Source organism: Cyclopterus lumpus, chromosome 23 (genome assembly GCF_009769545.1).
Source record: "Cyclopterus lumpus isolate fCycLum1 chromosome 23, fCycLum1.pri, whole genome shotgun sequence".
NCBI lineage: Eukaryota > Metazoa > Chordata > Actinopteri > Perciformes > Cyclopteridae > Cyclopterus > Cyclopterus lumpus.
The window spans coordinates 16,281,804-16,302,745 of record NC_046988.1 but is presented as its reverse complement, the minus strand read 5'-3'; the positions used below and the strand labels follow the sequence as shown (position 1 = coordinate 16,302,745).

The window sequence follows — 20,942 nt, the reverse complement described above, 5'->3', positions numbered from 1 at the left end:
TATATTTATAAGGGTTTGTTGGTTTCTAACAACTTTATGATGATCCAAAAAACAAAGGTCCCTTTAACGGCGTTACATTAATTTACGGTTGTTTTAGTGCATTTACGGTGATAATAACCAACTCCCGAAGGAATGGTTAAAGTTACACTGACGACAACGAAGAGCCGTTCTTATTCCATAATGGTTTCAATAATCAGAAACAGACATGGTTGGTTCAATGTGCTCGTTATAAGCGGGTAGTGTTGCTCCACTTCCACCATACAGACCCATTTGGACCCAGGCTTCACTTATTAATAGCAATAAGGAAATCTGTAGGAGCTGGATGATTTATTTCCACCATGAACATTGACCAGTGCACCATGTATGCATATGGTCACAGACAATACATTGAAAAATATATGATCATTTTAAAGAAAACACAACCAAAACCGGATTTGATCTAAAATGGTAATGTGATGTATGAGATGAGTCTTTCCTGTTATCGTTAATGTACTAAATAAAGGTTTAAGCGGTACAGTTTACAGGTAGCCTTCATATTATTTAGGCTGTAGACGGACTGTATGAATTAATCGATCCAGAGGAAGGAGCTTTTCAGAGAGTTACGTGGCTCTTAAAAGAGCCGTTGGTTGTTCGCTGTGGTCGGGTCAGTCTAAGCCCTCTCTCCGCGGATACGGCGGGCCAGCTGGATGTCTTTGGGCATGATGGTGACCCTCTTGGCGTGGATGGCGCACAGGTTGGTGTCCTCGAACAGGCCGACCAGGTAAGCCTCGCTGGACTCCTGCAGCGCCATGACGGCGGAGCTCTGGAAGCGCAGGTCGGTCTTGAAGTCCTGAGCGATCTCCCTCACCAGGCGCTGGAAGGGCAGCTTGCGGATCAGCAGCTCGGTGGACTTCTGGTAGCGGCGGATCTCCCTCAGAGCCACGGTACCGGGCCTGTAACGGTGGGGCTTCTTCACGCCGCCGGTGGCCGGGGCGCTCTTACGGGCAGCTTTGGTCGCCAGCTGCTTCCTGGGAGCTTTTCCTCCGGTGGACTTACGGGCGGTCTGCTTGGTTCTGGCCATTTTTAAAGCTCGCCTTCTTCTCTTTACGAAAATCAAAGTCGTTGTGATCTTTAAGCAACGGCGTCTCCTTTATATAGCCAGAGCCGGCGTTAAGGGGACGCTGATTGGTCCAATGTATGCACGTGATAAAGCAGCTCAGCCAATGGATAAAGAAGATTGGAAAATCCCCGCTCATTCAGGCATCTGTTGTTAAATACGTTTCCAAAGCTTTTAGGGCTGTAACAATAATTACTATATACTTCTATATTTAATTACTATATACTTCTATATTTAATTACTATATACTTCTATATTTAATTACTATATACTTCTATATTTAATTACTATATACTTCTATATTTAATTACTATATACTTCTATATATTTAATTACCATATACTTCTATATTTAATTACTATATACTTCTATATTTAATTACTATATACTTCTATATTTAATTACTATATACTTCTATATTTAATTACTATATACTTCTATATTTAAATGAATTACTAGATTTAAATTTGTAGAATTTCTATGGCAGATTAAAGATTGTTACAGGTATATACTACTGAAAAGTATAAATATATATATTGCAAATGTTCTGAAAACATATTTAAAAACACCCTGACTTAAAATACTTGAATATTTGTATGGCATTTAAAACAAGTTGAATTACATTAAATACATTTTACTGTGCTCCTAAATGTGCTTTCTTTACATTCTTTGTAATTTGAAGAAAATCATTTTACTGAAATACGGTGCATGCATATGTAGTAATAAAGATAGAATATTCCTCTCCATCAATTTATAGTTTTTGAATAACTTTATAACATTGTACTTCCTATGCAGAGGGACCAACACACAAACTGCATAAAGAATTTTAGTTTTAGTAAGTATTATAACTACCTAGAGAAACATGACGATGTTAACACATTATAAGTTAAGTTAATTATGTAATAAAATATATTTTGAACATGAGGTATAAGACAAAATAAGATCAAATATTCTGTGATGAAGATGAGACAAAACATATTTTAATATATTCTTTAACCTGAAACTAACTTTTCATAGACCACATCAGTACAATTTCATTGTGTTCATCATTTAAAATAATATGTAATCTGCATTTGTAATGAGGACCCGAGCTCTCTGGGCGAGGTGGTGGCTCTTAAAAGAGCCGTTGAGTCGTGTCGCTGTCGTCAGTGTCTTAGCCCCCGAAGCCGTACAGGGTGCGGCCCTGCCTCTTCAGCGCGTACACCACATCCATGGCGGTCACCGTCTTCCTCTTGGCGTGCTCGGTGTACGTGACGGCGTCACGGATCACGTTCTCCAGGAACACCTTCAGCACGCCGCGGGTCTCCTCGTAGATCAGACCGGAGATCCGCTTCACTCCGCCGCGGCGAGCCAGGCGGCGGATGGCGGGTTTGGTGATGCCCTGGATGTTATCACGGAGGACCTTCCGGTGCCGCTTGGCGCCTCCTTTCCCGAGTCCTTTGCCTCCTTTTCCGCGGCCGCTCATGTTGTCAGAGTCGAGTCGGTTAAACTAATGATCCGGACTCAGAGTGCGGCGCTATTTAACCATCACCTGCGGACGTAGTTGAAGACAGACCGACATCTCAGCCCGCCTCTTTTCAGGTCGGCTGCTGCATTTCCGGGTACGATGAATCCCTTCAAAATAAAAAAGCACTTCTCGCATTTGCCTCTGATTTCATTACATTGTCACCAACAATGTCTAATTCTCAAATATTTATGATCACAGCTGGTACTTTGTATTTTAATAAATTACTCCAAATACAGCTCAACTATTGGCTGCTTTACACGTGTAAATGTACCAAACAATATTGTTCCCTCCTGATGTCCGAGTTCCTTACCCTATCTCTAAGGCTGAGTCCTAAGGAGGAAACTCATCTCCTTACCCTATCTCTAAGACTGAGTCCTAAGGAGGAAACTCATCTCCTTACCCTATCTCTAAGACTGAGTCCTAAGGAGGAAACTCATCTCCTTACCCTATCTCTAAGGCTGAGCCCTACAGAGGAAACTCATCTCCTTACCCTATCTCTAAGGCTGCATTCACACCAAAAGCGTTAGTAGCGAGTAGATTCCATGCAAAGGTCAATGCACAGGCGCGAATGATTGTAAATGCTGCAAATTTTTGTCGGGTGGCGTAAAGAATTCGGCAGAGTTGAAATTTTTCAACTTTGGTGAAAAATTTGCCCGAAGATGAAAAATCGAATATGGCTCCCTGTAAAATCAAGAATCACATTTAAAATTCTTCTCCTTACCTGCAAAGCCTTGATTGGTGATGCACCATCATATCTTAAGGAGCTTGTAGTACCATATTGCCCCACTAGAGAGCTGCTCACTAAATGCGGGGCTACTTGTGGTTCCTAGAGTCCTAAAAAGTAGGATGGGAGCCAGAGCCTTCAGTTATCAAGCTCCTCTTTTATGGAACCAGCTTCCACTTTCAGTCCTGGAGGCAGACACAGTCACCTCATTCAAGAATAGACTTAAGACTTTCCTCTTTAATAGTGCTTATAGTTAGGGCTAAATCAGGTTTGTCCTGGTCCAGCCCCTTGATATGCTGCTATAGGCTTATAGGCTGCTGGGGGATGTTTTAGGATACACTGAGCACCTCTCTCCTCTTCTCTCTCTCCTTATGGATGAATTTACATCTCTCCATTGCACCTTATTAACTCTGCTTCCTGCCCGGAGTCGTTGTGACTTCTCGTCTTATAGGGTCCATTGGACCTGACTGTGTCTGAAGCTGGTCCTGGCTCCTTGCCCCTGCTTCCGGCATCCAGCCCATGGCCTGGACCTGCCCTCTTTCCCAATGGCCCTGGGCAACCCCTAGGTCTCCTCCACCCAACAGGGCCTCTCAAACATAGAATCCTGTGGGCCGGGTCAGCCTCAGGGAATCGGGCCACATGCCCGTAGTGATGCATGTAACATACCTCATCCGAGTCTCCCGGAGTAACCGCTCATTAGATACAAAATCCGACCAGCGATTCCTGTGGATCCTTCGGAAAGACATGGTACCAAAGGAGTTCAGTCTTCGCCTCAGGTAACTTTGTAAATGCTGTTCATTCTGTACACATGACATCTATTGCTTCTGTCCATCTGGGGAGAGGGATCCTCCTCTGTTGATCTCCTGAAGGTTTCTTCACTTTTTTTTCTCTGTGAAAGGGTATTTTCTGTTTTGGGGGAGTTTTTCCTGATCCGATGTGAGGTCAAAGGTCAGGGATGTCGTATGTGTACAGATTGTAAAGCCCTCTGAGGGGAGTTTGTGATTTGTGATTTTGGGCTATGCAAAATAAACTGAATTCAATGTGTTAAAGCTGCATTCTCTCTACTAAACACTAGGGGGCGAACTTCTGGTTGTATAGAAGTGTTTCATCTTTACTTCATATTCACTGTTCACAAAGACATTATAGGAGTAGTGAATGGAGTCGTTGTGACGTCACTCATTGTTTTGTGGACTTTGGTGGTCGTCATTTTGGTTTTTTTGCAACCAGTAAACAGGAAGTGAGGAGGAGTCTCTCTGGTAGAGACCTGTCAATCACCTTGTAGCCATGCCCCAAAACATCCCCTGCTTTATGGTCTGTTTGACTCTAAATGACCATAATTTACTAAATGAACATCACGCTGTATTGAAGAAGACTTGAAAATAGAGATTGAGACCAAAAACTAATGTTTACAATGTTTACTGAGGGAATACATCAAGAGAAGTAGAGTCATTTATATAGACTTCTATACAACCAGAGGAGTCGCCCCCTGGTGGTCAGGAGAGAGAATGCAGCTTTAACACATGAAGCATAGACTTCTATACAACCAGAGGAGTCGCCCCCTGGTGGTCAGGAGAGAGAATGCAGCTTTAACACATGAAGCATAGACTTCTATACAACCAGAGGAGTCGCCCCCTGGTGGACAGGAGAGAGAATGCAGCTTTAACACATGAAGCATAGACTTCTATACAACCAGAGGAGTAGCCCCCTGGTGGTCAGGGGAGAGAATGCAGCTTTAACACATGAAGCATAGACTTCTATACAACCAGAGGAGTCGCCCCCTGGTGACCAGGAGAGAGAATGCAGCTTTAACACATGAAGCATAGACTTCTATACAACCAGAGGAGTCGCCCCCTGGTGGTCAGGGGAGATAATGCAGCTTTAACACATGAAGCATAGACTTCTATACAACCAGAGGAGTCGCCCCCTGGTGGTCAGTGGAGAGAATGCAGCTTTAACACGATGGTAGAAATGGGAAGCAAAACGTGACATCAGTTAAAAACTGTTTCCTTGAACTTGAGGGTCTAAAGACAGACGGAGACACTTCAGCAGCAAATGTTCAGTAGCCAATCAGAAGGAAGGTTTGTGTTTTGGTTACATTGTTACAATTGATCTGGTTAGTTTTGGGTTTCATATTACAATGATGTCCTCACTTATGTCCTGTTTTCATCACCAGAGCTGCTGCTGGGAGCTAAACTATGCTACGCTGTGACTGGCCAGTCAGCGTTAGAGGGGCAGGACTTAGTGAAGAGTTAATTGAAAGCGTAATCACTATCATTAATAACTGTCTCACCGCTTGGTCTCCAGGATAACCCTGGTTCTCTGACAGGTATCTGAGGACACCACCCTTCTTGCTTCTGACAGGTGGAGGAACTACACTTGAACATGGTGAGTTGGGGGCTAAGGGGTGTAATGACTCATGTGGTGCAGTGGAGCTTCAGAAGGGGCTTCAGTTCTCAGAGAAGTTATCCTGGTAACCAAACATGATCTTACAGCACATTGTTATCTGTTTTTAGACTATCTTTAGGTTTGGTTACTATATGACATGTTAACACAAGGACAGGAGTCACACTGACATTCCAGAAACATTCATAGACATGGAGGCTGAAACATTGATAGACATGGAGGCTGAAACACTCATACACATGGAGGCTGAAACATTGATAGACATGGAGGCTGAAACACTCATACACATGGAGGCTGAAACATTCATAGACATGGAGGCTGAAACACTCATACACATGGAGGCTGAAACATTCATACACATGGAGGCTGAAACACTCATAGACATGGAGGCTGAAACATTCATATACATGGAGGCTGAAACATTCATACACATGGAGGCTGAAACATTCATAGACATGGAGGCTGAAACATTCATATACATGGAGGCTGAAACATTCATACACATGGAGGCTGAAACATTCATACACATGGAGGCTGAAACATTCATACACATGGAGGCTGAAACATTCATACACATGGAGGCTGAAACACTCATAGACATGGAGGCTGAAACATTCATATACATGGAGGCTGAAACATTCATACACATGGAGGCTGAAACATTCAGACACATGGAGGCTGAAACATTCATACACATGGAGGCTGAAACATTCATACACATGGAGGCTGAAACATTCAGACACATGGAGGCTGAAACATTCATACACATGGAGGCTGAAACATTCAGACACATGGAGGCTGAAACGTTCATAGACATGGAGGCTGAAACATTCAGACACATGGAGGCTGAAACATTCAGACACATGGAGGCTGAAACATTCACACACATGGAGGCTGAAACATTCATACACATGGAGGCTGAAACATTCATACACATGGAGGCTGAAACATTGATAGACATGGAGGCTGACACATTCAGACATGGAGGCTGAAACATTCAGACATGGAGGCTGAAACATTCATACACATGGAGGCTGAAATATTCATACACATGGAGGCTGAAACATTGATAGACATGGAGGCTGACACATTCATACACATGGAGGCTGAAACATTCATACACATGGAGGCTGAAACACTCATACACATGGAGGCTGAAACATTCATACACATGGAGGCTGAAACATTCATACACATGGAGGCTGAAACATTCAGACATGGAGGCTGAAACATTGATAGACATGGAGGCTGACACATTCATACACATGGAGGCTGAAACATTCATACACATGGAGGCTGAAACATTCATACACATGGAGGCTGAAACATTGATAGACATGGAGGCTGACACATTCAGACATGGAGGCTGAAACATTCAGACATGGAGGCTGAAACATTCATACACATGGAGGCTGAAATATTCATACACATGGAGGCTGAAACATTGATAGACATGGAGGCTGACACATTCATACACATGGAGGCTGAAACATTCATACACATGGAGGCTGAAACACTCATACACATGGAGGCTGAAACATTCATACACATGGAGGCTGAAACATTCATACACATGGAGGCTGAAACATTCAGACATGGAGGCTGAAACATTGATAGACATGGAGGCTGACACATTCATACACATGGAGGCTGAAACATTCATACACATGGAGGCTGAAACATTGATAGACATGGAGGCTGAAACATTCATACACATGGAGGCTGAAACATTCAGACATGGAGGCTGAAACATTTATACACATGGAGGCTGAAACATTCATACACATGGAGGCTGAAACATTGATAGACATGGAGGCTGAAACATTGATAGACATGGAGGCTGACACATTTATACACATGGAGGCTGAAACATTCATACACATGGAGGCTGAAACATTGATACACATGGAGGCTGAAACATTCATAGACATGGAGGCTGAAACATTCATACACATGGAGGCTGAAACATTCAGACATGGAGGCTGAAACATTCATACACATGGAGGCTAAAACATTCATAGACATGGAGGCTGAAACATTCATACACATGGAGGCTGAAACATTCAGACATGGAGGCTGAAACATTGATAGACATGGAGGCTGACACATTCATACACATGGAGGCTGAAACATTCATACACATGGAGGCTGAAACACTCATACACATGGAGGCTGAAACATTCATACACATGGAGGCTGAAACATTCATACACATGGAGGCTGAAACATTCAGACATGGAGGCTGAAACATTCATACACATGGAGGCTGAAACATTCATACACATGGAGGCTGAAACATTCAGACATGGAGGCTGAAACATTGATAGACATGGAGGCTGACACATTCATACACATGGAGGCTGAAACATTCATACACATGGATGCTGAAACATTGATAGACATGGAGGCTGAAACATTCATACACATGGAGGCTGAAACATTCAGACATGGAGGCTGAAACATTTATACACATGGAGGCTGAAACATTCATACACATGGAGGCTGAAACATTGATAGACATGGAGGCTGAAACATTGATAGACATGGAGGCTGACACATTTATACACATGGAGGCTGAAACATTCATACACATGGAGGCTGAAACATTGATACACATGGAGGCTGAAACATTCATAGACATGGAGGCTGAAACATTCATACACATGGAGGCTGAAACATTCAGACATGGAGGCTGAAACATTCATACACATGGAGGCTGAAACATTCATAGACATGGAGGCTGAAACATTCATACACATGGAGGCTGAAACATTCAGACATGGAGGCTGACACATTCATAGACATGGAGGCTGAAACATTCATACACATGGAGGCTGAAACATTCATACATATGGAGGCTGAAACATTGATAGACATGGAGGCTGAAACATTCATAGACATGGAGGCTGAAACATTTATACACATGGAGGCTGAAACATTCATACATATGGAGGCTGACACATTCATACACATGGAGGCTGAAACATTGATAGACATGGAGGCTGAAACATTCATAGACATGGAGGCTGACACATTCATACATATGGAGGCTGAAACATTCATACACATGGAGGCTGAAACATTCATACATATGGAGGCTGAAACATTGATAGACATGGAGGCTGAAACGTTGATAGACATGGAGGCTGAAACATTCATAGACATGGAGGCTGACACATTCAGACACATGGAGTGTATGAATGTCCATTGTTTTACATATATCAGTTGGAGCGAGTGAATTACTGCATTAGGATCATATTTAGCTCCTAGGTTGTATTTTAAGTTAATTAATTAAAATGTGAATATGAATATTGTGTCTGCTGTTAATGAAAAGAGGGAAACGCTCTTAGATTGTGTGGGTGGCTCTTAAAAGAGCCTTTAAAAAGGAGTTGGTTGTTCAGCCGGAGAGCAGCTCACTTCTTCTTGGGTGCTGCCTTCCGGGCTTTGGCAGCCTTCTTGACGGGGGTCTTCCTGGCTGCGGGGGCCTTCCTCGCCACCTTCTTGGGGCTCTTGGTGGGCTTTTTGGGGCTCTTTGCTGCCTTCTTTGGGCTCTTGGCCGCTGACGGTTTCTTGGCCACTACGGGTCTCTTGGCCTTCTTCGGTGACTTCTTTGCGGCAACAGGTTTCTTTGCTGCCGCCGCTTTGGGCTTCTTGGCCGCTGCGGGTTTCTTGGCTGCGGGGGCGACTTTCTTTGCCGGTTTGTCGGCAGCCAGCTTGCTGATCTTGAAGGAGCCGGAGGCCCCGGTCCCCTTGGTCTGGACCAGAGTCCCCTTGGTAACCAGGTTCTTGATGGCGGTCTTCACGCGGAACTTGTTCTTGTCCACGTCGTATCCTTCCGCGGTCAGAGCCTTCTTGACGGCGGCAGCAGACACGCCGCTCCGCTCCTTGGATGCGGCCACGGCTTTAACGATGAGCTCAGCCACGCTGGGACCGGCCTTCTTCGGCTTGGCCACCACCTTCTTGGCCGCTTTGGCCGGCGCGACGGCCGGAGCTGGAGCTGGAGCTGTTTCTGCCATTTTGTTCCGTTGCTGCACTTCAGGAAACACGAGAGTCCGACTGACTGATGGAGAGCTGCGAGCAGGGGGCGGTACTTAAAGCCTGCATGAGAACCGTGCAGACTCAACCCAGCGCGCGGCTCCTCTGACAGCCTGAAAGCGGACTCACTTGTGCTTTTTCTTCACGGAAAAAAGACTCAAAACGACCCGCGGAAGCAGCACTGAAGGCCGGCGGCGAAGGGAGCCGAACGAGGAGCTGTTCCTCTTCCTCTTGAAGTCCTCTAGAGCTCCGATGATGTCTGTATTTGGTTTGAGGAGCCTCCAAACCTCACCTACTCACCGCCGTGGAGAGCGCTGATCAGCGGGTTTTCCGACTCATTTCTCTCTTTAAATGGTTTTAAATGGATCGGATCTCCTTCAAAACCCGTTTTCCAACTGGTCCGCATGTTGGTTCCGGGTCTCGATGTGAAAACAACCACCTGCGGTCGATCGGTTGGTGATAAACTGAAGTTCTTCTGGGAGCAGCAAACACACCGATGATGGTCGCGGCTCGTGGGGCTGCTTGATGTGAACGTGTCGTCATGAATACTTTCATATGAATAGTTATTATTTATTTCATACAGTTAGCAGGTTATAACACCTCGTCTTCAGCCTCCAGTTCAACCAATGAAAGTTATAATATATTCATATAACTCATAAATGACATTATTGAATTCACAACAATAGGAACAGATGTGCATGAGGCCGAAGATAAACTTCACAACGGGGCATTAAACACAAGTATTGATATTGTTGAGGGGATAAACATGTAGAATGACAGCTTGACAGGAAATGGAATAATGACATTAATTCAGATTATGGACATAAAGGACTCAATGTGACTTCATCCACCATGAAGAGCAGTGTGTACAATTTAAAAGGGAATTATTCATATTATTTTAATTAAACAGGTTAAATATACAGGATATCATTTATTTATATAGTCCGGTTAATTTAATTTTCATTAATATTCCTTATAAGAACAATACCTTCGTATTACACACCTCGGTACAGCACATGAAATGATGCACTTTTAAAGTTGGTTTTATTCCTCCATTAAATTACAGAAGAACAGTTCTTGAGGTTCAGGTGAGGAAGGACTCACCTTCAGATTTGAAATGTGTTCAATAATAACACGTTTACAGCTGTTCCGATTCTACAGAGCGAAAATACAATATTTGTCATGTTATCAACAGTTTTGATCCAAAATGCCCAAAAGTATTTTCTTTATTATAATACGAGCCCGAATGACTCGCCCTGGTTCCTAAATCTGTAGTGGTTTATTATATTGTATTATAGCAACTAGAAAATGATCATGTGTTTAGAACCAGCATGTGGTGCTCCTGAAGGCGTCTGTATGAATTTTATATATATGAGATGTTTGATGCTAGTGGACTCAAATGAAGTTAATACTGTTATTACCCACATAACGGCGGTCTTGAATCCACCAATCAGGATCAATCTGGTAGAACTAACCCATAGATATATTTTCTTTATGTTTCTTTGAACCGCATAATTATATCTTGTTGTGATCAGGAAGTCAGCTCTTTGAGTAAATGTGTGGCCCTTAAAAGAACCCGGTTTTCGGATGATAATCAGTAATGTTAAAAAGCAACAAACCCTAATAGGGTTTATTCACCAACAACATTACTAACAATTGAATCAGTATTTAGTCTCCATAGATCAGAGTTGAATTAGAATAACTCACTCGTTTTTGTGTAAGTGGTGGACTTAGTGCCATTTTGTGTTCATTATGATAGTAAAATATATAAATATGACGTGTTAACACGTCATTTAAAATAATCTGTATTTGGACCGGAGCTCTCTGGGCGAGGTGGTGGCTCTTAAAAGAGCCGTTGAGTCGTGTCGCTGTCGTCAGTGTCTTAGCCCCCGAAGCCGTACAGGGTGCGGCCCTGCCTCTTCAGCGCGTACACCACATCCATGGCGGTCACCGTCTTCCTCTTGGCGTGCTCGGTGTACGTGACGGCGTCACGGATCACGTTCTCCAGGAACACCTTCAGCACGCCGCGGGTCTCCTCGTAGATCAGACCGGAGATCCGCTTCACTCCGCCGCGGCGAGCCAGGCGGCGGATGGCGGGTTTGGTGATGCCCTGGATGTTATCACGGAGGACCTTCCGGTGCCGCTTGGCGCCTCCTTTCCCGAGTCCTTTGCCTCCTTTTCCGCGGCCGCTCATGTTGTCAGAGTCGAGTCGGTTAAACTAATGATCCGGACTCAGAGTGCGGCGCTATTTAAACATCACCTGCGGACGTAGTTGAAGACAGACCGACATCTCAGCCCGCCTCTTTTCAGGTCGGCTGCTGCATTTCCGGGTACGATGAATCCCTTCAAAATAAAAAAGCACTTCTCGCATTTGCCTCTGATTTCATTACATTGTCACCAACAATGTCTAATTCTCAATTATTTATGACCACAGCTGGTACTTTGTATTTTAATAAATTACTCCAAATACAGATCAACTATTGGCTGCTTTACACGTGTAAATGTACCAAACAATATTGTTGGTTTCCTCCAGATAATCACGTGTGACCAGAGCAGATGATGGATGGAGGTGGTCTGGAGTCTCTTTCTCCAGTTAACCTCTCTGAACTGTGTTCCTGTACAATTAATAATCATTTCACAAGAAGCTGCCGACGGACAACCATGTTGTTTCCATGACAACCAGGACAAGCCTTCCGATCAATGACGTGTCAGCAGAGCGTCGTTCAGAGGAGACGAGATCCAGCTGCAACCAGCGGTGTGGATGTGGTTTTAATATTCTCTGCAGCTTGTTGCTTTGAACACAGATCTTTACATCTGAGTTTGAAATTGTCCTTCTGATGACGCTCAGGTTTGGTTTTGCTTGTTAAAGGTCACAAAGGTTAAAGGTCACATGTCGTCTTTTCCATGTTCAACAAGCCTGAAAGTACTTTGTTAAAGCAGTACTAGTACTATATGTATCTGTGTAATACAAGTGTTTACTTTTCCTAATGTTTTCATATTTTATTCAGATTGATTGATTAGTTAGGAGGATATTTTACATGAAAATGGATAAAAATGCTTAAGTTAAAAAATAATCAAAGTTCGTATGAAATGAGAGAATTCTGTTAAATCCTGAGAACATTTTAGAAAAGTAAGAACAATAAAAAAAAGCCGAACCCCAAAAAAATACAACAAACGTATGAAATAAGCAAAATCCTTTATTATAAAAAACAGGACAATGTTCTTATGAAAAAAGCATAATTTGTAATTATAGCATTCTATCCAAAGTCCTTCATTATAAAAAATAAGCAAAATCCTGTATAACAACAATCTTAAGAAATAAGAAAAATATTTAATAAAAAAATAAGCAACATGGGCAAATATTTTTATGAAATAAGCAAACATTTTAATGACAGCATTTTTATGAAATATCCCAACTTCTGAATAATGAAAATAAGCAAAATCCTTAAAAACAACATTCTTAGCCTAAATTATACACATTTAAAAAAGATAAAATCCCATAGTTTAAAAATGTGGTCACTTCATAAAGTACGAGAACAAGAAAAATTCAGATAAAATAATTAAAATCCCTATGATATGAAAAACAAGAAATCCTGAAGTAGGCCACGAGGTCTTCAAGGCTCTCGTCTTCAGCAAGAACCAATGGGCTTGGAGCTGAGAGCCTCAGACAGGAAGTCAGAAGGTCTGAAGAGACCTTGAGGCTGTGAGGACGTGATGTAATGGTCCTTCTTGTTTAAAGGGAACATGCGTATTAAAGGGAGCTGCTGCAGGTCGTGTGCTATGAATCCTCCTGGATGGATGGAGCTCCTTGGAGGAGCTACTCTGCTCCACGAGCTCCTTCGTCTGCAGCTGCAGGAACACCCAGGTCATAAGAGTCCAGCTCCATGTCCTCCCGTCTGCCCAGCTTCTGCCCCCTGGTGGCCTGCAGAGACATGACAGCTTAGTCTTCCGTTCAGTGAACACAGAGCAGCTTTATTCTACCAGGGAGTGTCAGTACCTTGCAGTAGCAGTAGAGGGCGCTGTTCAGCAGCAGCAGAGTCAGCGGCAGCACCACAGCTCTGATGATGAGAGGTGTTGGATCTGAAGGGACACGTGGACAGTCATCACGTGACGTCATGAGTCCAACAGCTGCCACTGGACCTGAAGCCTACACTCACTTATTACTCTTCATGTTCACTTCATATTCAATTCAACCATAATTTATGGTCTGTTTGACTCTAACTGACCATAAGTTACTAAATGAACATCACGCTGCATTGAAGAAGACTTGAAACTAGAGATTGAGACCAAAAACTCATCTTTAAACCACATTTTGATATATATACACATATATATATATATATATATATATATATATATATATATATATATATATATATATATATATATATGATCATGTTCAGTCCCTGTGGACGAATCATCATGAAGACATCTTACCTGGGACAGTGAAAGAGAGCAGACGGCTCTCAGAGGAGAAGTTATGAGAAAAAACATAGACGTGATAAACACAGCTGTAGCTTCCTTGGTGGGCGGGCTCTGCAGCAGGAAACAAGAAGTGGGCAGAGTGATTGACAGCTGGCTGGGTGTAGTGGTGTGATGAGTTGGAGGAGGTGAAGTTGAGCTGGAAGGAGCCTCCTGGGTACTGTGGCTGGATGGAGCAGGAAATGGTGAAGGTGGAGCCTCTGAGCACCTGAGCCCCCTGCTGCTGGGCCTCGGAGACCCCGTACATGGAGGAGGACACAGAGATGATTGGCTGAAGCAGCAGGTCTGTAAACACAGAGAGAGCCACAGGTCAGACAGACAGACAGACAGACAGACAGACAGACTAACAGAAAGATGGACAGACAGACAGACAGAGAGACAGACTAACAGAAAGACGGACAGACAGACAGACAGACAGAGAGACAGACTAACAGAAAGATGGACAGACAGACAGACAGAGAGACAGACTAACAGAAAGACGGACAGACAGACAGACAGAGAGACAGACTAACAGAAAGACGGACAGACAGACAGACAGACAGAGAGACAGACTAACAGAAAGACGGACAGACAGACAGACAGACAGAGAGACAGACTAACAGAAAGACGGACAGACAGACAGACAGGTGTGTCCGAACAGGTGGAGCTCAGCAGTCTATGGAGGATTTGAAGCTTCCAGAAACAAGCCCACCTCTCTTTAGGATGTCGTTGTCATGGATAACTTTACATTTCATCCAATGGAAACCTGACTGTCAGTGAGAGGAAGGAACATACAGGACACATTGCTGTCAGAGATGATGTCATAGGTGATGTCACTGATGGGCTCACCTGAGCAGGTGAGCTTCAGGGTGGAGGAAGAGGAACGTGATGTTAAACACTCTCTCAGAGCAGATCCAGACTGAACACAGTGAGAGTAGATCCTCCAGACAGATCTCTTTGAGGACTCTACTCTCCGTCTCATATTAACAGCAGAACCACAGTCCAGATCTCTACAGGCAACAGCTGCTTCCTTCAGGGTCCAGTCAGAACCATCTACTGGTCTCCAGTAAAAGTCATCTACTGGTCTCCAGTCTCCTTGAGGTTTCATCTCCAGTGTTCCTGCACAGCGACTGGCTCCTCCCACCAACCTGACAGGTTCTGGACAGAAACAAGAGTCGTCAGTAAAGAACAAAGTGAGTTCCAGGAGATCAGAAGTCATCTTCTACCTGAGCAGGTGAGTCCAACAGCTCTGCCAGGTGAGCAGGTGATTCTCTCTGAACTTCTACAGTCCAGGAGAGCAGACTCATGGCCTCCACACTGGAACTCTTTGGTCCACATTGGATCCTCCACTTCTCCATAGAGCGCCCCCTGGAGGACTGAAGGAGCCCCACAGCCAAGCTCCCTACAGACCACCTCTGCATCCTGCTGGTCAAGGTCCTCTTCACAAACTGAGGACCACGACTGGTTAGACCTCACCTCCAGTCTACCTGAACACCGACTGATCCCATTCACCAGCCTGACAAAGTCTGGAGAGATGATAGAAGATGAAAGAGAGAGATAAAAGACACCAGACAATAAATAACATTCTGTCTTATTTTTCTTAGAAAATCTGTGAGCCAGAATATGAATATGTTGATAAAATGACCCATAAAGTCTAAGAGATGGGAGCTGGACTCTCTTCTTGAGGAGGGTCTCAGGCTGAAGGACGGTGAGGAGATGCTGACTTGCCCCCTGGATACATTACTGTCATAGATGATGTCACTGGTGGGCTTACCTGAGCAGGTGACATCCAGGGTGAAAGAAGAGGAGTCGGATATTACACAATTTTCCTGAATAGATCTAGACTGAACACAGTGAGAGTAGATCCACCACACAGGTCTCTTTGAGGACTCTTCTCTCTGTGTGACAGAAACAGCAGAGCCACAGTCCAGATCTCTACAGGCAACAACTGCTTTGTTCAACATCCTGTAAGACTGACTTCTTGGTATCATGTCCTCGTCATCTACTGGTCTCCAGTCTCCTTCATGTTTCATCTCCAGTGTTCCTGCACAGCGACTGGCTCCTCCCACCAACCTGAAAGTTTCTGAACAGAAACAAGTGAGTCGTCAGTAAAGAAATTAATTGAATTAAGAAAAGATCAAACTAAACCCTCAGTGCTGAGGAGGTATAATCCCTCCAGTGTGTTCTGGGTCTTCTCCCAGTTGAGAGGAAAACCTCCAGTGGTATTCAAGGGACCACTGATGCCCAGGAAACATCCTACTTAGATGCTTCCTGGGCATCTAAATAGAGTCAGCTGAGATGGTTATATTCAGAACCATCTCAGCTGACTGTTTTCGACATGAAGGAGTAGCGCCTCAACTCAAAGTTCCCTTCTGATGTCGGAGCTCCTTACTCTATCTCTAAGGCTGAGCCCTACAGAGGAAACTCATCTCCTTACCCTATCTCTAAGGCTGAGCCCTAAGGAGGAAACTCATCTCCTTACCCTATCTCTAAGGCTGAGCCCTACAGAGGAAACTCATCTCCTTACCCTATCTCTAAGGCTGAGCCCTAAGGAGGAAACTCATCTCCTTACCCTATCTCTAAGGCTGAGCCCTAAGGAGGAAACTCATCTCCTTACCCTATCTCTAAGACTGAGCCCTAAGGAGGAAACTCATCTCCTTACCCTATCTCTAAGACTGAGCCCTAAGGAGGAAACTCATCTCCTTACCCTATCTCTAAGACTGAGCCCTAAGGAGGAAACTCATCTCCTTACCCTATCTCTAAGGCTGAGCCCTAAGGAGGAAACTCATCTCCTTACCCTATCTCTAAGGCTGAGCCCTAAGGAGGAAACTCATCTCCTTACCCTATCTCTAAGGCTGAGCCCTAAGGAGGAAACTCATCTCCTTACCCTATCTCTAAGGCTGAGCCCTAAGGAGGAAACTCATCTCCTTACCCTATCTCTAAGGCTGAGCCCTAAGGAGGAAACTCATCTCCTTACCCTATCTCTAAGGCTGAGCCCTAAGGAGGAAACTCATCTCCTTACCCTATCTCTAAGACTGAGCCCTAAGGAGGAAACTCATCTCCTTACCCTATCTCTAAGGCTGAGCCCTAAGGAGGAAACTCATCTCCTTACCCTATCTCTAAGGCTGAGCCCTAAGGAGGAAACTCATCTCCTTACCCTATCTCTAAGGCTGAGCCCTAAGGAGGAAACTCATCTCCTTACCCTATCTCTAAGGCTGAGCCCTAAGGAGGAAACTCATCTCCTTACCCTATCTCTAAGGCTGAGCCCTAAGGAGGAAACTCATCTCCTTACCCTATCTCTAAGACTGAGCCCTAAGGAGGAAACTCATCTCCTTACCCTATCTCTAAGACTGAGCCCTAAGGAGGAAACTCATCTCCTTACCCTATCTCTAAGGCTGAGCCCTACGGGGGAAACTCATTTTGACCGTTTGTATCCCAGATCTCGTTCTTTCGGTCCTGACCCAGAGTTCGTGACTTTAGGTGAGGGTTGGAAATGTGCATCGACCAGTAAATTGAGAGCTTCTCCTTCCGGCTCAGCTCCTCTTCACCAAGACGGTCCAGTACAGCGCCTGTTTTACTGCTGCAGCCGCACCGATCTGCCTGTCGGTCTCCATCTTCCTTTCACTTGTGAACAAGACCCCGAGATACTTGAACTCCTTCGCTTGCGGTAGACTTTCTGTCCCCACCTGGAGGGAGCAATCCACTGATTCTGCTTCATTGAATCTGTAATTCTCTTTTCTTTCTCTATTTACCTTTTAATGTGTGTTTTCCTTTAGCCTGGAGTCCTGGAGAAATTGAGGAAATTGAGAAAAAGTTTAAAATAGGACTCCACAAATATTTGTTGATAAATCTATTTGCAATATTAATCAAAACTTATTTGGATGTTGTTATATCTATATAGAGAGAACCAAAAACACCCACAAACGTTCATCGATGGCAATAATAAAAGCAGCAACAAAGGGCCCTCACACCTTTGTGTTCGGGGTACTTGTTGGACGCCGGCTCATGTCTGCGACCATAGGCCTTGAAAACAGTCCACCACTTCCTGCTAGACAACATGCATCAACATGCTTTATGCTGCTTTAGTGTGGACAACATCATGTAAATGGCTGCTGTTCGTCACTGACTGTCTGCTGCCAGTAGGTGGTGCTATGGCTCTGATTGAAAATGGTACATATCCTCAGGCCGTGAGTGTTATCAAGCATGACAAGTTTGAGACGGATTTGAGTCCAGAGAAGTTATTTGGGCCTGTTGTTTAATGGTGAATCGAGTAAGATCCTTGAACTCTAAAGCTTTTGATAACTTTCAATCTCAAAGGTCTTCAGATTGTACTGATCAAATTTGAAGTGGATCTGATAAAGTCCACAGGAGGAGTTTGTTCTAGTATAGCACCGAGAAATGTGCAAGAATGACGTACTGCGCCTTCTTCTCAAAAAGAAAGAAAGACGGAGAACACTATAGACCTGATCGGCTGATTTGGTGCTATTAAAGATGGCGGCGAGGGATGAGGCAAATGATTATTCACACTAGTGGTAATACTAAGGTCCAACGGACAAGTCGCCATTTTGATACGTTTTCATATTAAAAGTCTTTAGATCATTCCAACTAAATGTGAAGTTGATGACATAAATTATGGAGGAGGCGTTAAAGTACAACGCCTGAAAACAATGAAAATAATCAGTTATTGGGGGATTCACCATCGCCCCCTAGTGTTTGAAGGAAATGAAAATGACATGCTAAGCTAACGGATGTAATCTGGACATATGCTAAAAATGTGGTGATGATGTTTGGAAGTGTTTTGGAAGTTATGTGTATTGCTGTACTAAGCCACGCCCCTTAGACGTTCATTGGTCCACATCTTCTAAACCCAGTGAGATTTCAACCAGCTTTTGATATCTTCTGATGACCTTCATCTAATAACGATCCACAGAAGATGTTGTCACAGTCAGACTAAGAGTTTAGACTGAATGCAGAAAGGTGTTCACTCAATTCCAAATGGCAGAGGATCACTGTTTTATTATTCTGTTTTAATGACAAATGTAATGATTAACTGTATGATGCATGAGAATGAATGATGTTTTATTGTTTAGACAATAGTTCAAATGGATGCCGATTGAAACCTAATGTGTTGCTTTTATTCTGAAGGCAGGATAGTAGGTTTTATTCTGATGGGGAACTTCCTGTCCTTGACCGGAAGTGTGAGCTTTGACCTCGCCAGCTTATCAATTGGCTTAGCCAACAGAACTGTGGCATCCTTTGAACTGACCAATAGAACTAACCTTTAGGTGTGAATTCATTTGACCAGACTAACGACTAACCGAGCATTTGTTCTGGGGAGACAAGGTTCTACTGGTCTGGAGACATGGTTCTACTGGACTGGAGACATGGTTCTACTGGTCTGGAGACATGGTTCTACTGGACTGGAGACATGGTTCTACTGGTCTGGAGACTTGGTTCTACTGGACTGGAGACATGGTTCTACTGGTCTGGAGACATGGTTCTACTGGACTGGAGACATGGTTCTACTGGTCTGGAGACATGGTTCTACTGGTCTGGAGACTTGGTTCTACTGGACTGGAGACATGGTTCTACTGGTCTGGAGACATGGTTCTACTGGACTGGAGACATGGTTCTACTGGTCTGGAGACTTGGTTCTACTGGACTGGAGACATGGTTCTACTGGTCTGGAGACATGGTTCTACTGGACTGGAGACATGGTTCTACTGGACTGGAGACATGGTTCTACTGGTCTGGAGACATGGTTCTACTGGTCTGGAGACTCGAGACAGCCCCGGTCTGTGGCTCCTTGGGAGCTGCAGTCCGTCTGTGGAGAGTTCCTCCTTTCTGGCCCCACGATCGTGAACGCTACATGAGTATTATCTTTGCCATTAAATATTGTTAAACTTTAACTCATTGAATCCTGAATTTCCTGCGGCCACGGGACCCGGAGCTTTGAACACAAATCTTACAGAACCCACTGCTGCTCAAAAAAGTCCAAAACCATAATTTATATGAAACAATTATCGGCCTCTAACAACTTAAATTGGATGAGCCCCCACTTGTCAAAGTTATGGTTACATCAACTTACAGGAAAATATGTTTATATATCATATCATGGAGGGTGTGTGTGTGTGTGTGTGTGTGTGTGTGTGTGTGTGTGTGTGTGTGTGTGGTGTGTGTGTGTGTGTGTCATCTCCAGCAGAGTCCTACCTGAGCTCCACAGCAACAGCAGCATCAACAGGTGATCCATAACGTCCAGGTAGACCGTCTCCCTGTCTCTCTACCCGTCTGTCTCTCTCTCTACCCGTCTGTCTCTCTGTGTATATCAGCGTACAGGACGAGGTGGAACTGAAACTCACATTAAATTTCACAAGAAGCTGCTGTCTGATTGCTGATTAGACTGTTTCCATGACAACCAGGAAAGGCAGAGATGTTCCTGCAGATTAATGCAATCAGTGAGTCACCATCTCATCAGCAGTTACAGATACTTGTACTGCTACTTATACTACTACATGTACTATTAATACTAATTATACTACTAATAGTAATACTTGTACTACTACTTATACTACTTATACTATAGTCAGGAAGTCTACTCATTCTTTATACTAATTCATATTTAGAATAAAGATGTATGGATTAATATTCTCTAACGATGTCATGAGTTAACCTTCAATGGCTGTAACTTTGCTTTGGTTAAGAAAGGTGATTTAATG

General features: G+C 43.9%; 4 protein-coding genes across 5 annotated transcripts; all 4 read right to left on the bottom strand.

The window, feature by feature from the left end:
- Positions 1–310: 310 nt before the first annotated feature.
- LOC117725968 (histone H3-like) lies at positions 311–2,595 on the bottom strand. Its single transcript, XM_034525893.1, has 2 exons — positions 2,269–2,595; positions 311–1,124 (listed from the first exon to the last, which is right to left on the bottom strand). The coding sequence occupies exons 1-2, from the start codon at positions 2,559–2,561 to the stop codon at positions 650–652; spliced, it is 768 nt and encodes a 255-aa protein (XP_034381784.1). The 5' UTR covers positions 2,562–2,595; the 3' UTR covers positions 311–649.
- Positions 2,596–8,836: 6,241 nt separating this feature from the next.
- On the bottom strand, positions 8,837–9,779 carry LOC117726145 (histone H1-like). Its single transcript, XM_034526241.1, has one exon. The coding sequence runs from the start codon at positions 9,744–9,746 to the stop codon at positions 9,144–9,146; it is 603 nt and encodes a 200-aa protein (XP_034382132.1). The 5' UTR covers positions 9,747–9,779; the 3' UTR covers positions 8,837–9,143.
- Positions 9,780–11,606: 1,827 nt separating this feature from the next.
- On the bottom strand, positions 11,607–11,993 carry LOC117726007 (histone H4). The gene has a single exon (XM_034525974.1). It carries the CDS (start codon positions 11,957–11,959, stop codon positions 11,648–11,650), a length of 312 nt encoding a protein of 103 aa, XP_034381865.1. The 5' UTR covers positions 11,960–11,993; the 3' UTR covers positions 11,607–11,647.
- Positions 11,994–13,125: 1,132 nt separating this feature from the next.
- LOC117726001 (scavenger receptor cysteine-rich type 1 protein M130-like) lies at positions 13,126–20,662 on the bottom strand. 2 transcript variants are annotated; one of them, XM_034525966.1, is made up of 8 exons: positions 20,437–20,662; positions 17,979–18,011; positions 16,001–16,309; positions 15,453–15,752; positions 15,076–15,384; positions 14,203–14,532; positions 13,763–13,845; positions 13,126–13,687 (listed from the first exon to the last, which is right to left on the bottom strand). In XM_034525966.1, the coding sequence occupies exons 1-8, from the start codon at positions 20,474–20,476 to the stop codon at positions 13,583–13,585; spliced, it is 1,509 nt and encodes a 502-aa protein (XP_034381857.1). In that variant the 5' UTR covers positions 20,477–20,662; the 3' UTR covers positions 13,126–13,582. The 2 variants fall into 2 exon arrangements, with proteins under 2 accessions (XP_034381857.1, XP_034381858.1); XM_034525967.1 differs by lacking the exon at positions 17,979–18,011.
- Positions 20,663–20,942: the final 280 nt, after the last annotated feature.

Coding starts and splice junctions, on each gene's coding strand:
- LOC117725968 (XM_034525893.1), bottom strand. CDS start 2,561: ATGAGCGGCCGCGGAAAAGGAGGCAAAGGACTCGGGAAAGGAGGCGCC. Junction 1,125..2,268: donor AAGAGGCAGGGCCGCACCCT/GTACGGCTTCGG, acceptor TATATAAAGGAG/ACGCCGTTGCTTAAAGATCA.
- LOC117726145 (XM_034526241.1), bottom strand. CDS start 9,746: ATGGCAGAAACAGCTCCAGCTCCAGCTCCGGCCGTCGCGCCGGCCAAA.
- LOC117726007 (XM_034525974.1), bottom strand. CDS start 11,959: ATGAGCGGCCGCGGAAAAGGAGGCAAAGGACTCGGGAAAGGAGGCGCC.
- LOC117726001 (XM_034525966.1), bottom strand. CDS start 20,476: ATGGATCACCTGTTGATGCTGCTGTTGCTGTGGAGCTCAG. Junction 18,012..20,436: donor GCTGTTGCTGTGGAGCTCAG/GTAGGACTCTGC, acceptor CAATTTCTCCAG/GACTCCAGGCTAAAGGAAAA. Junction 15,753..16,000: donor CCTGGATGTCACCTGCTCAG/GTAAGCCCACCA, acceptor TCATCTCTCCAG/ACTTTGTCAGGCTGGTGAAT.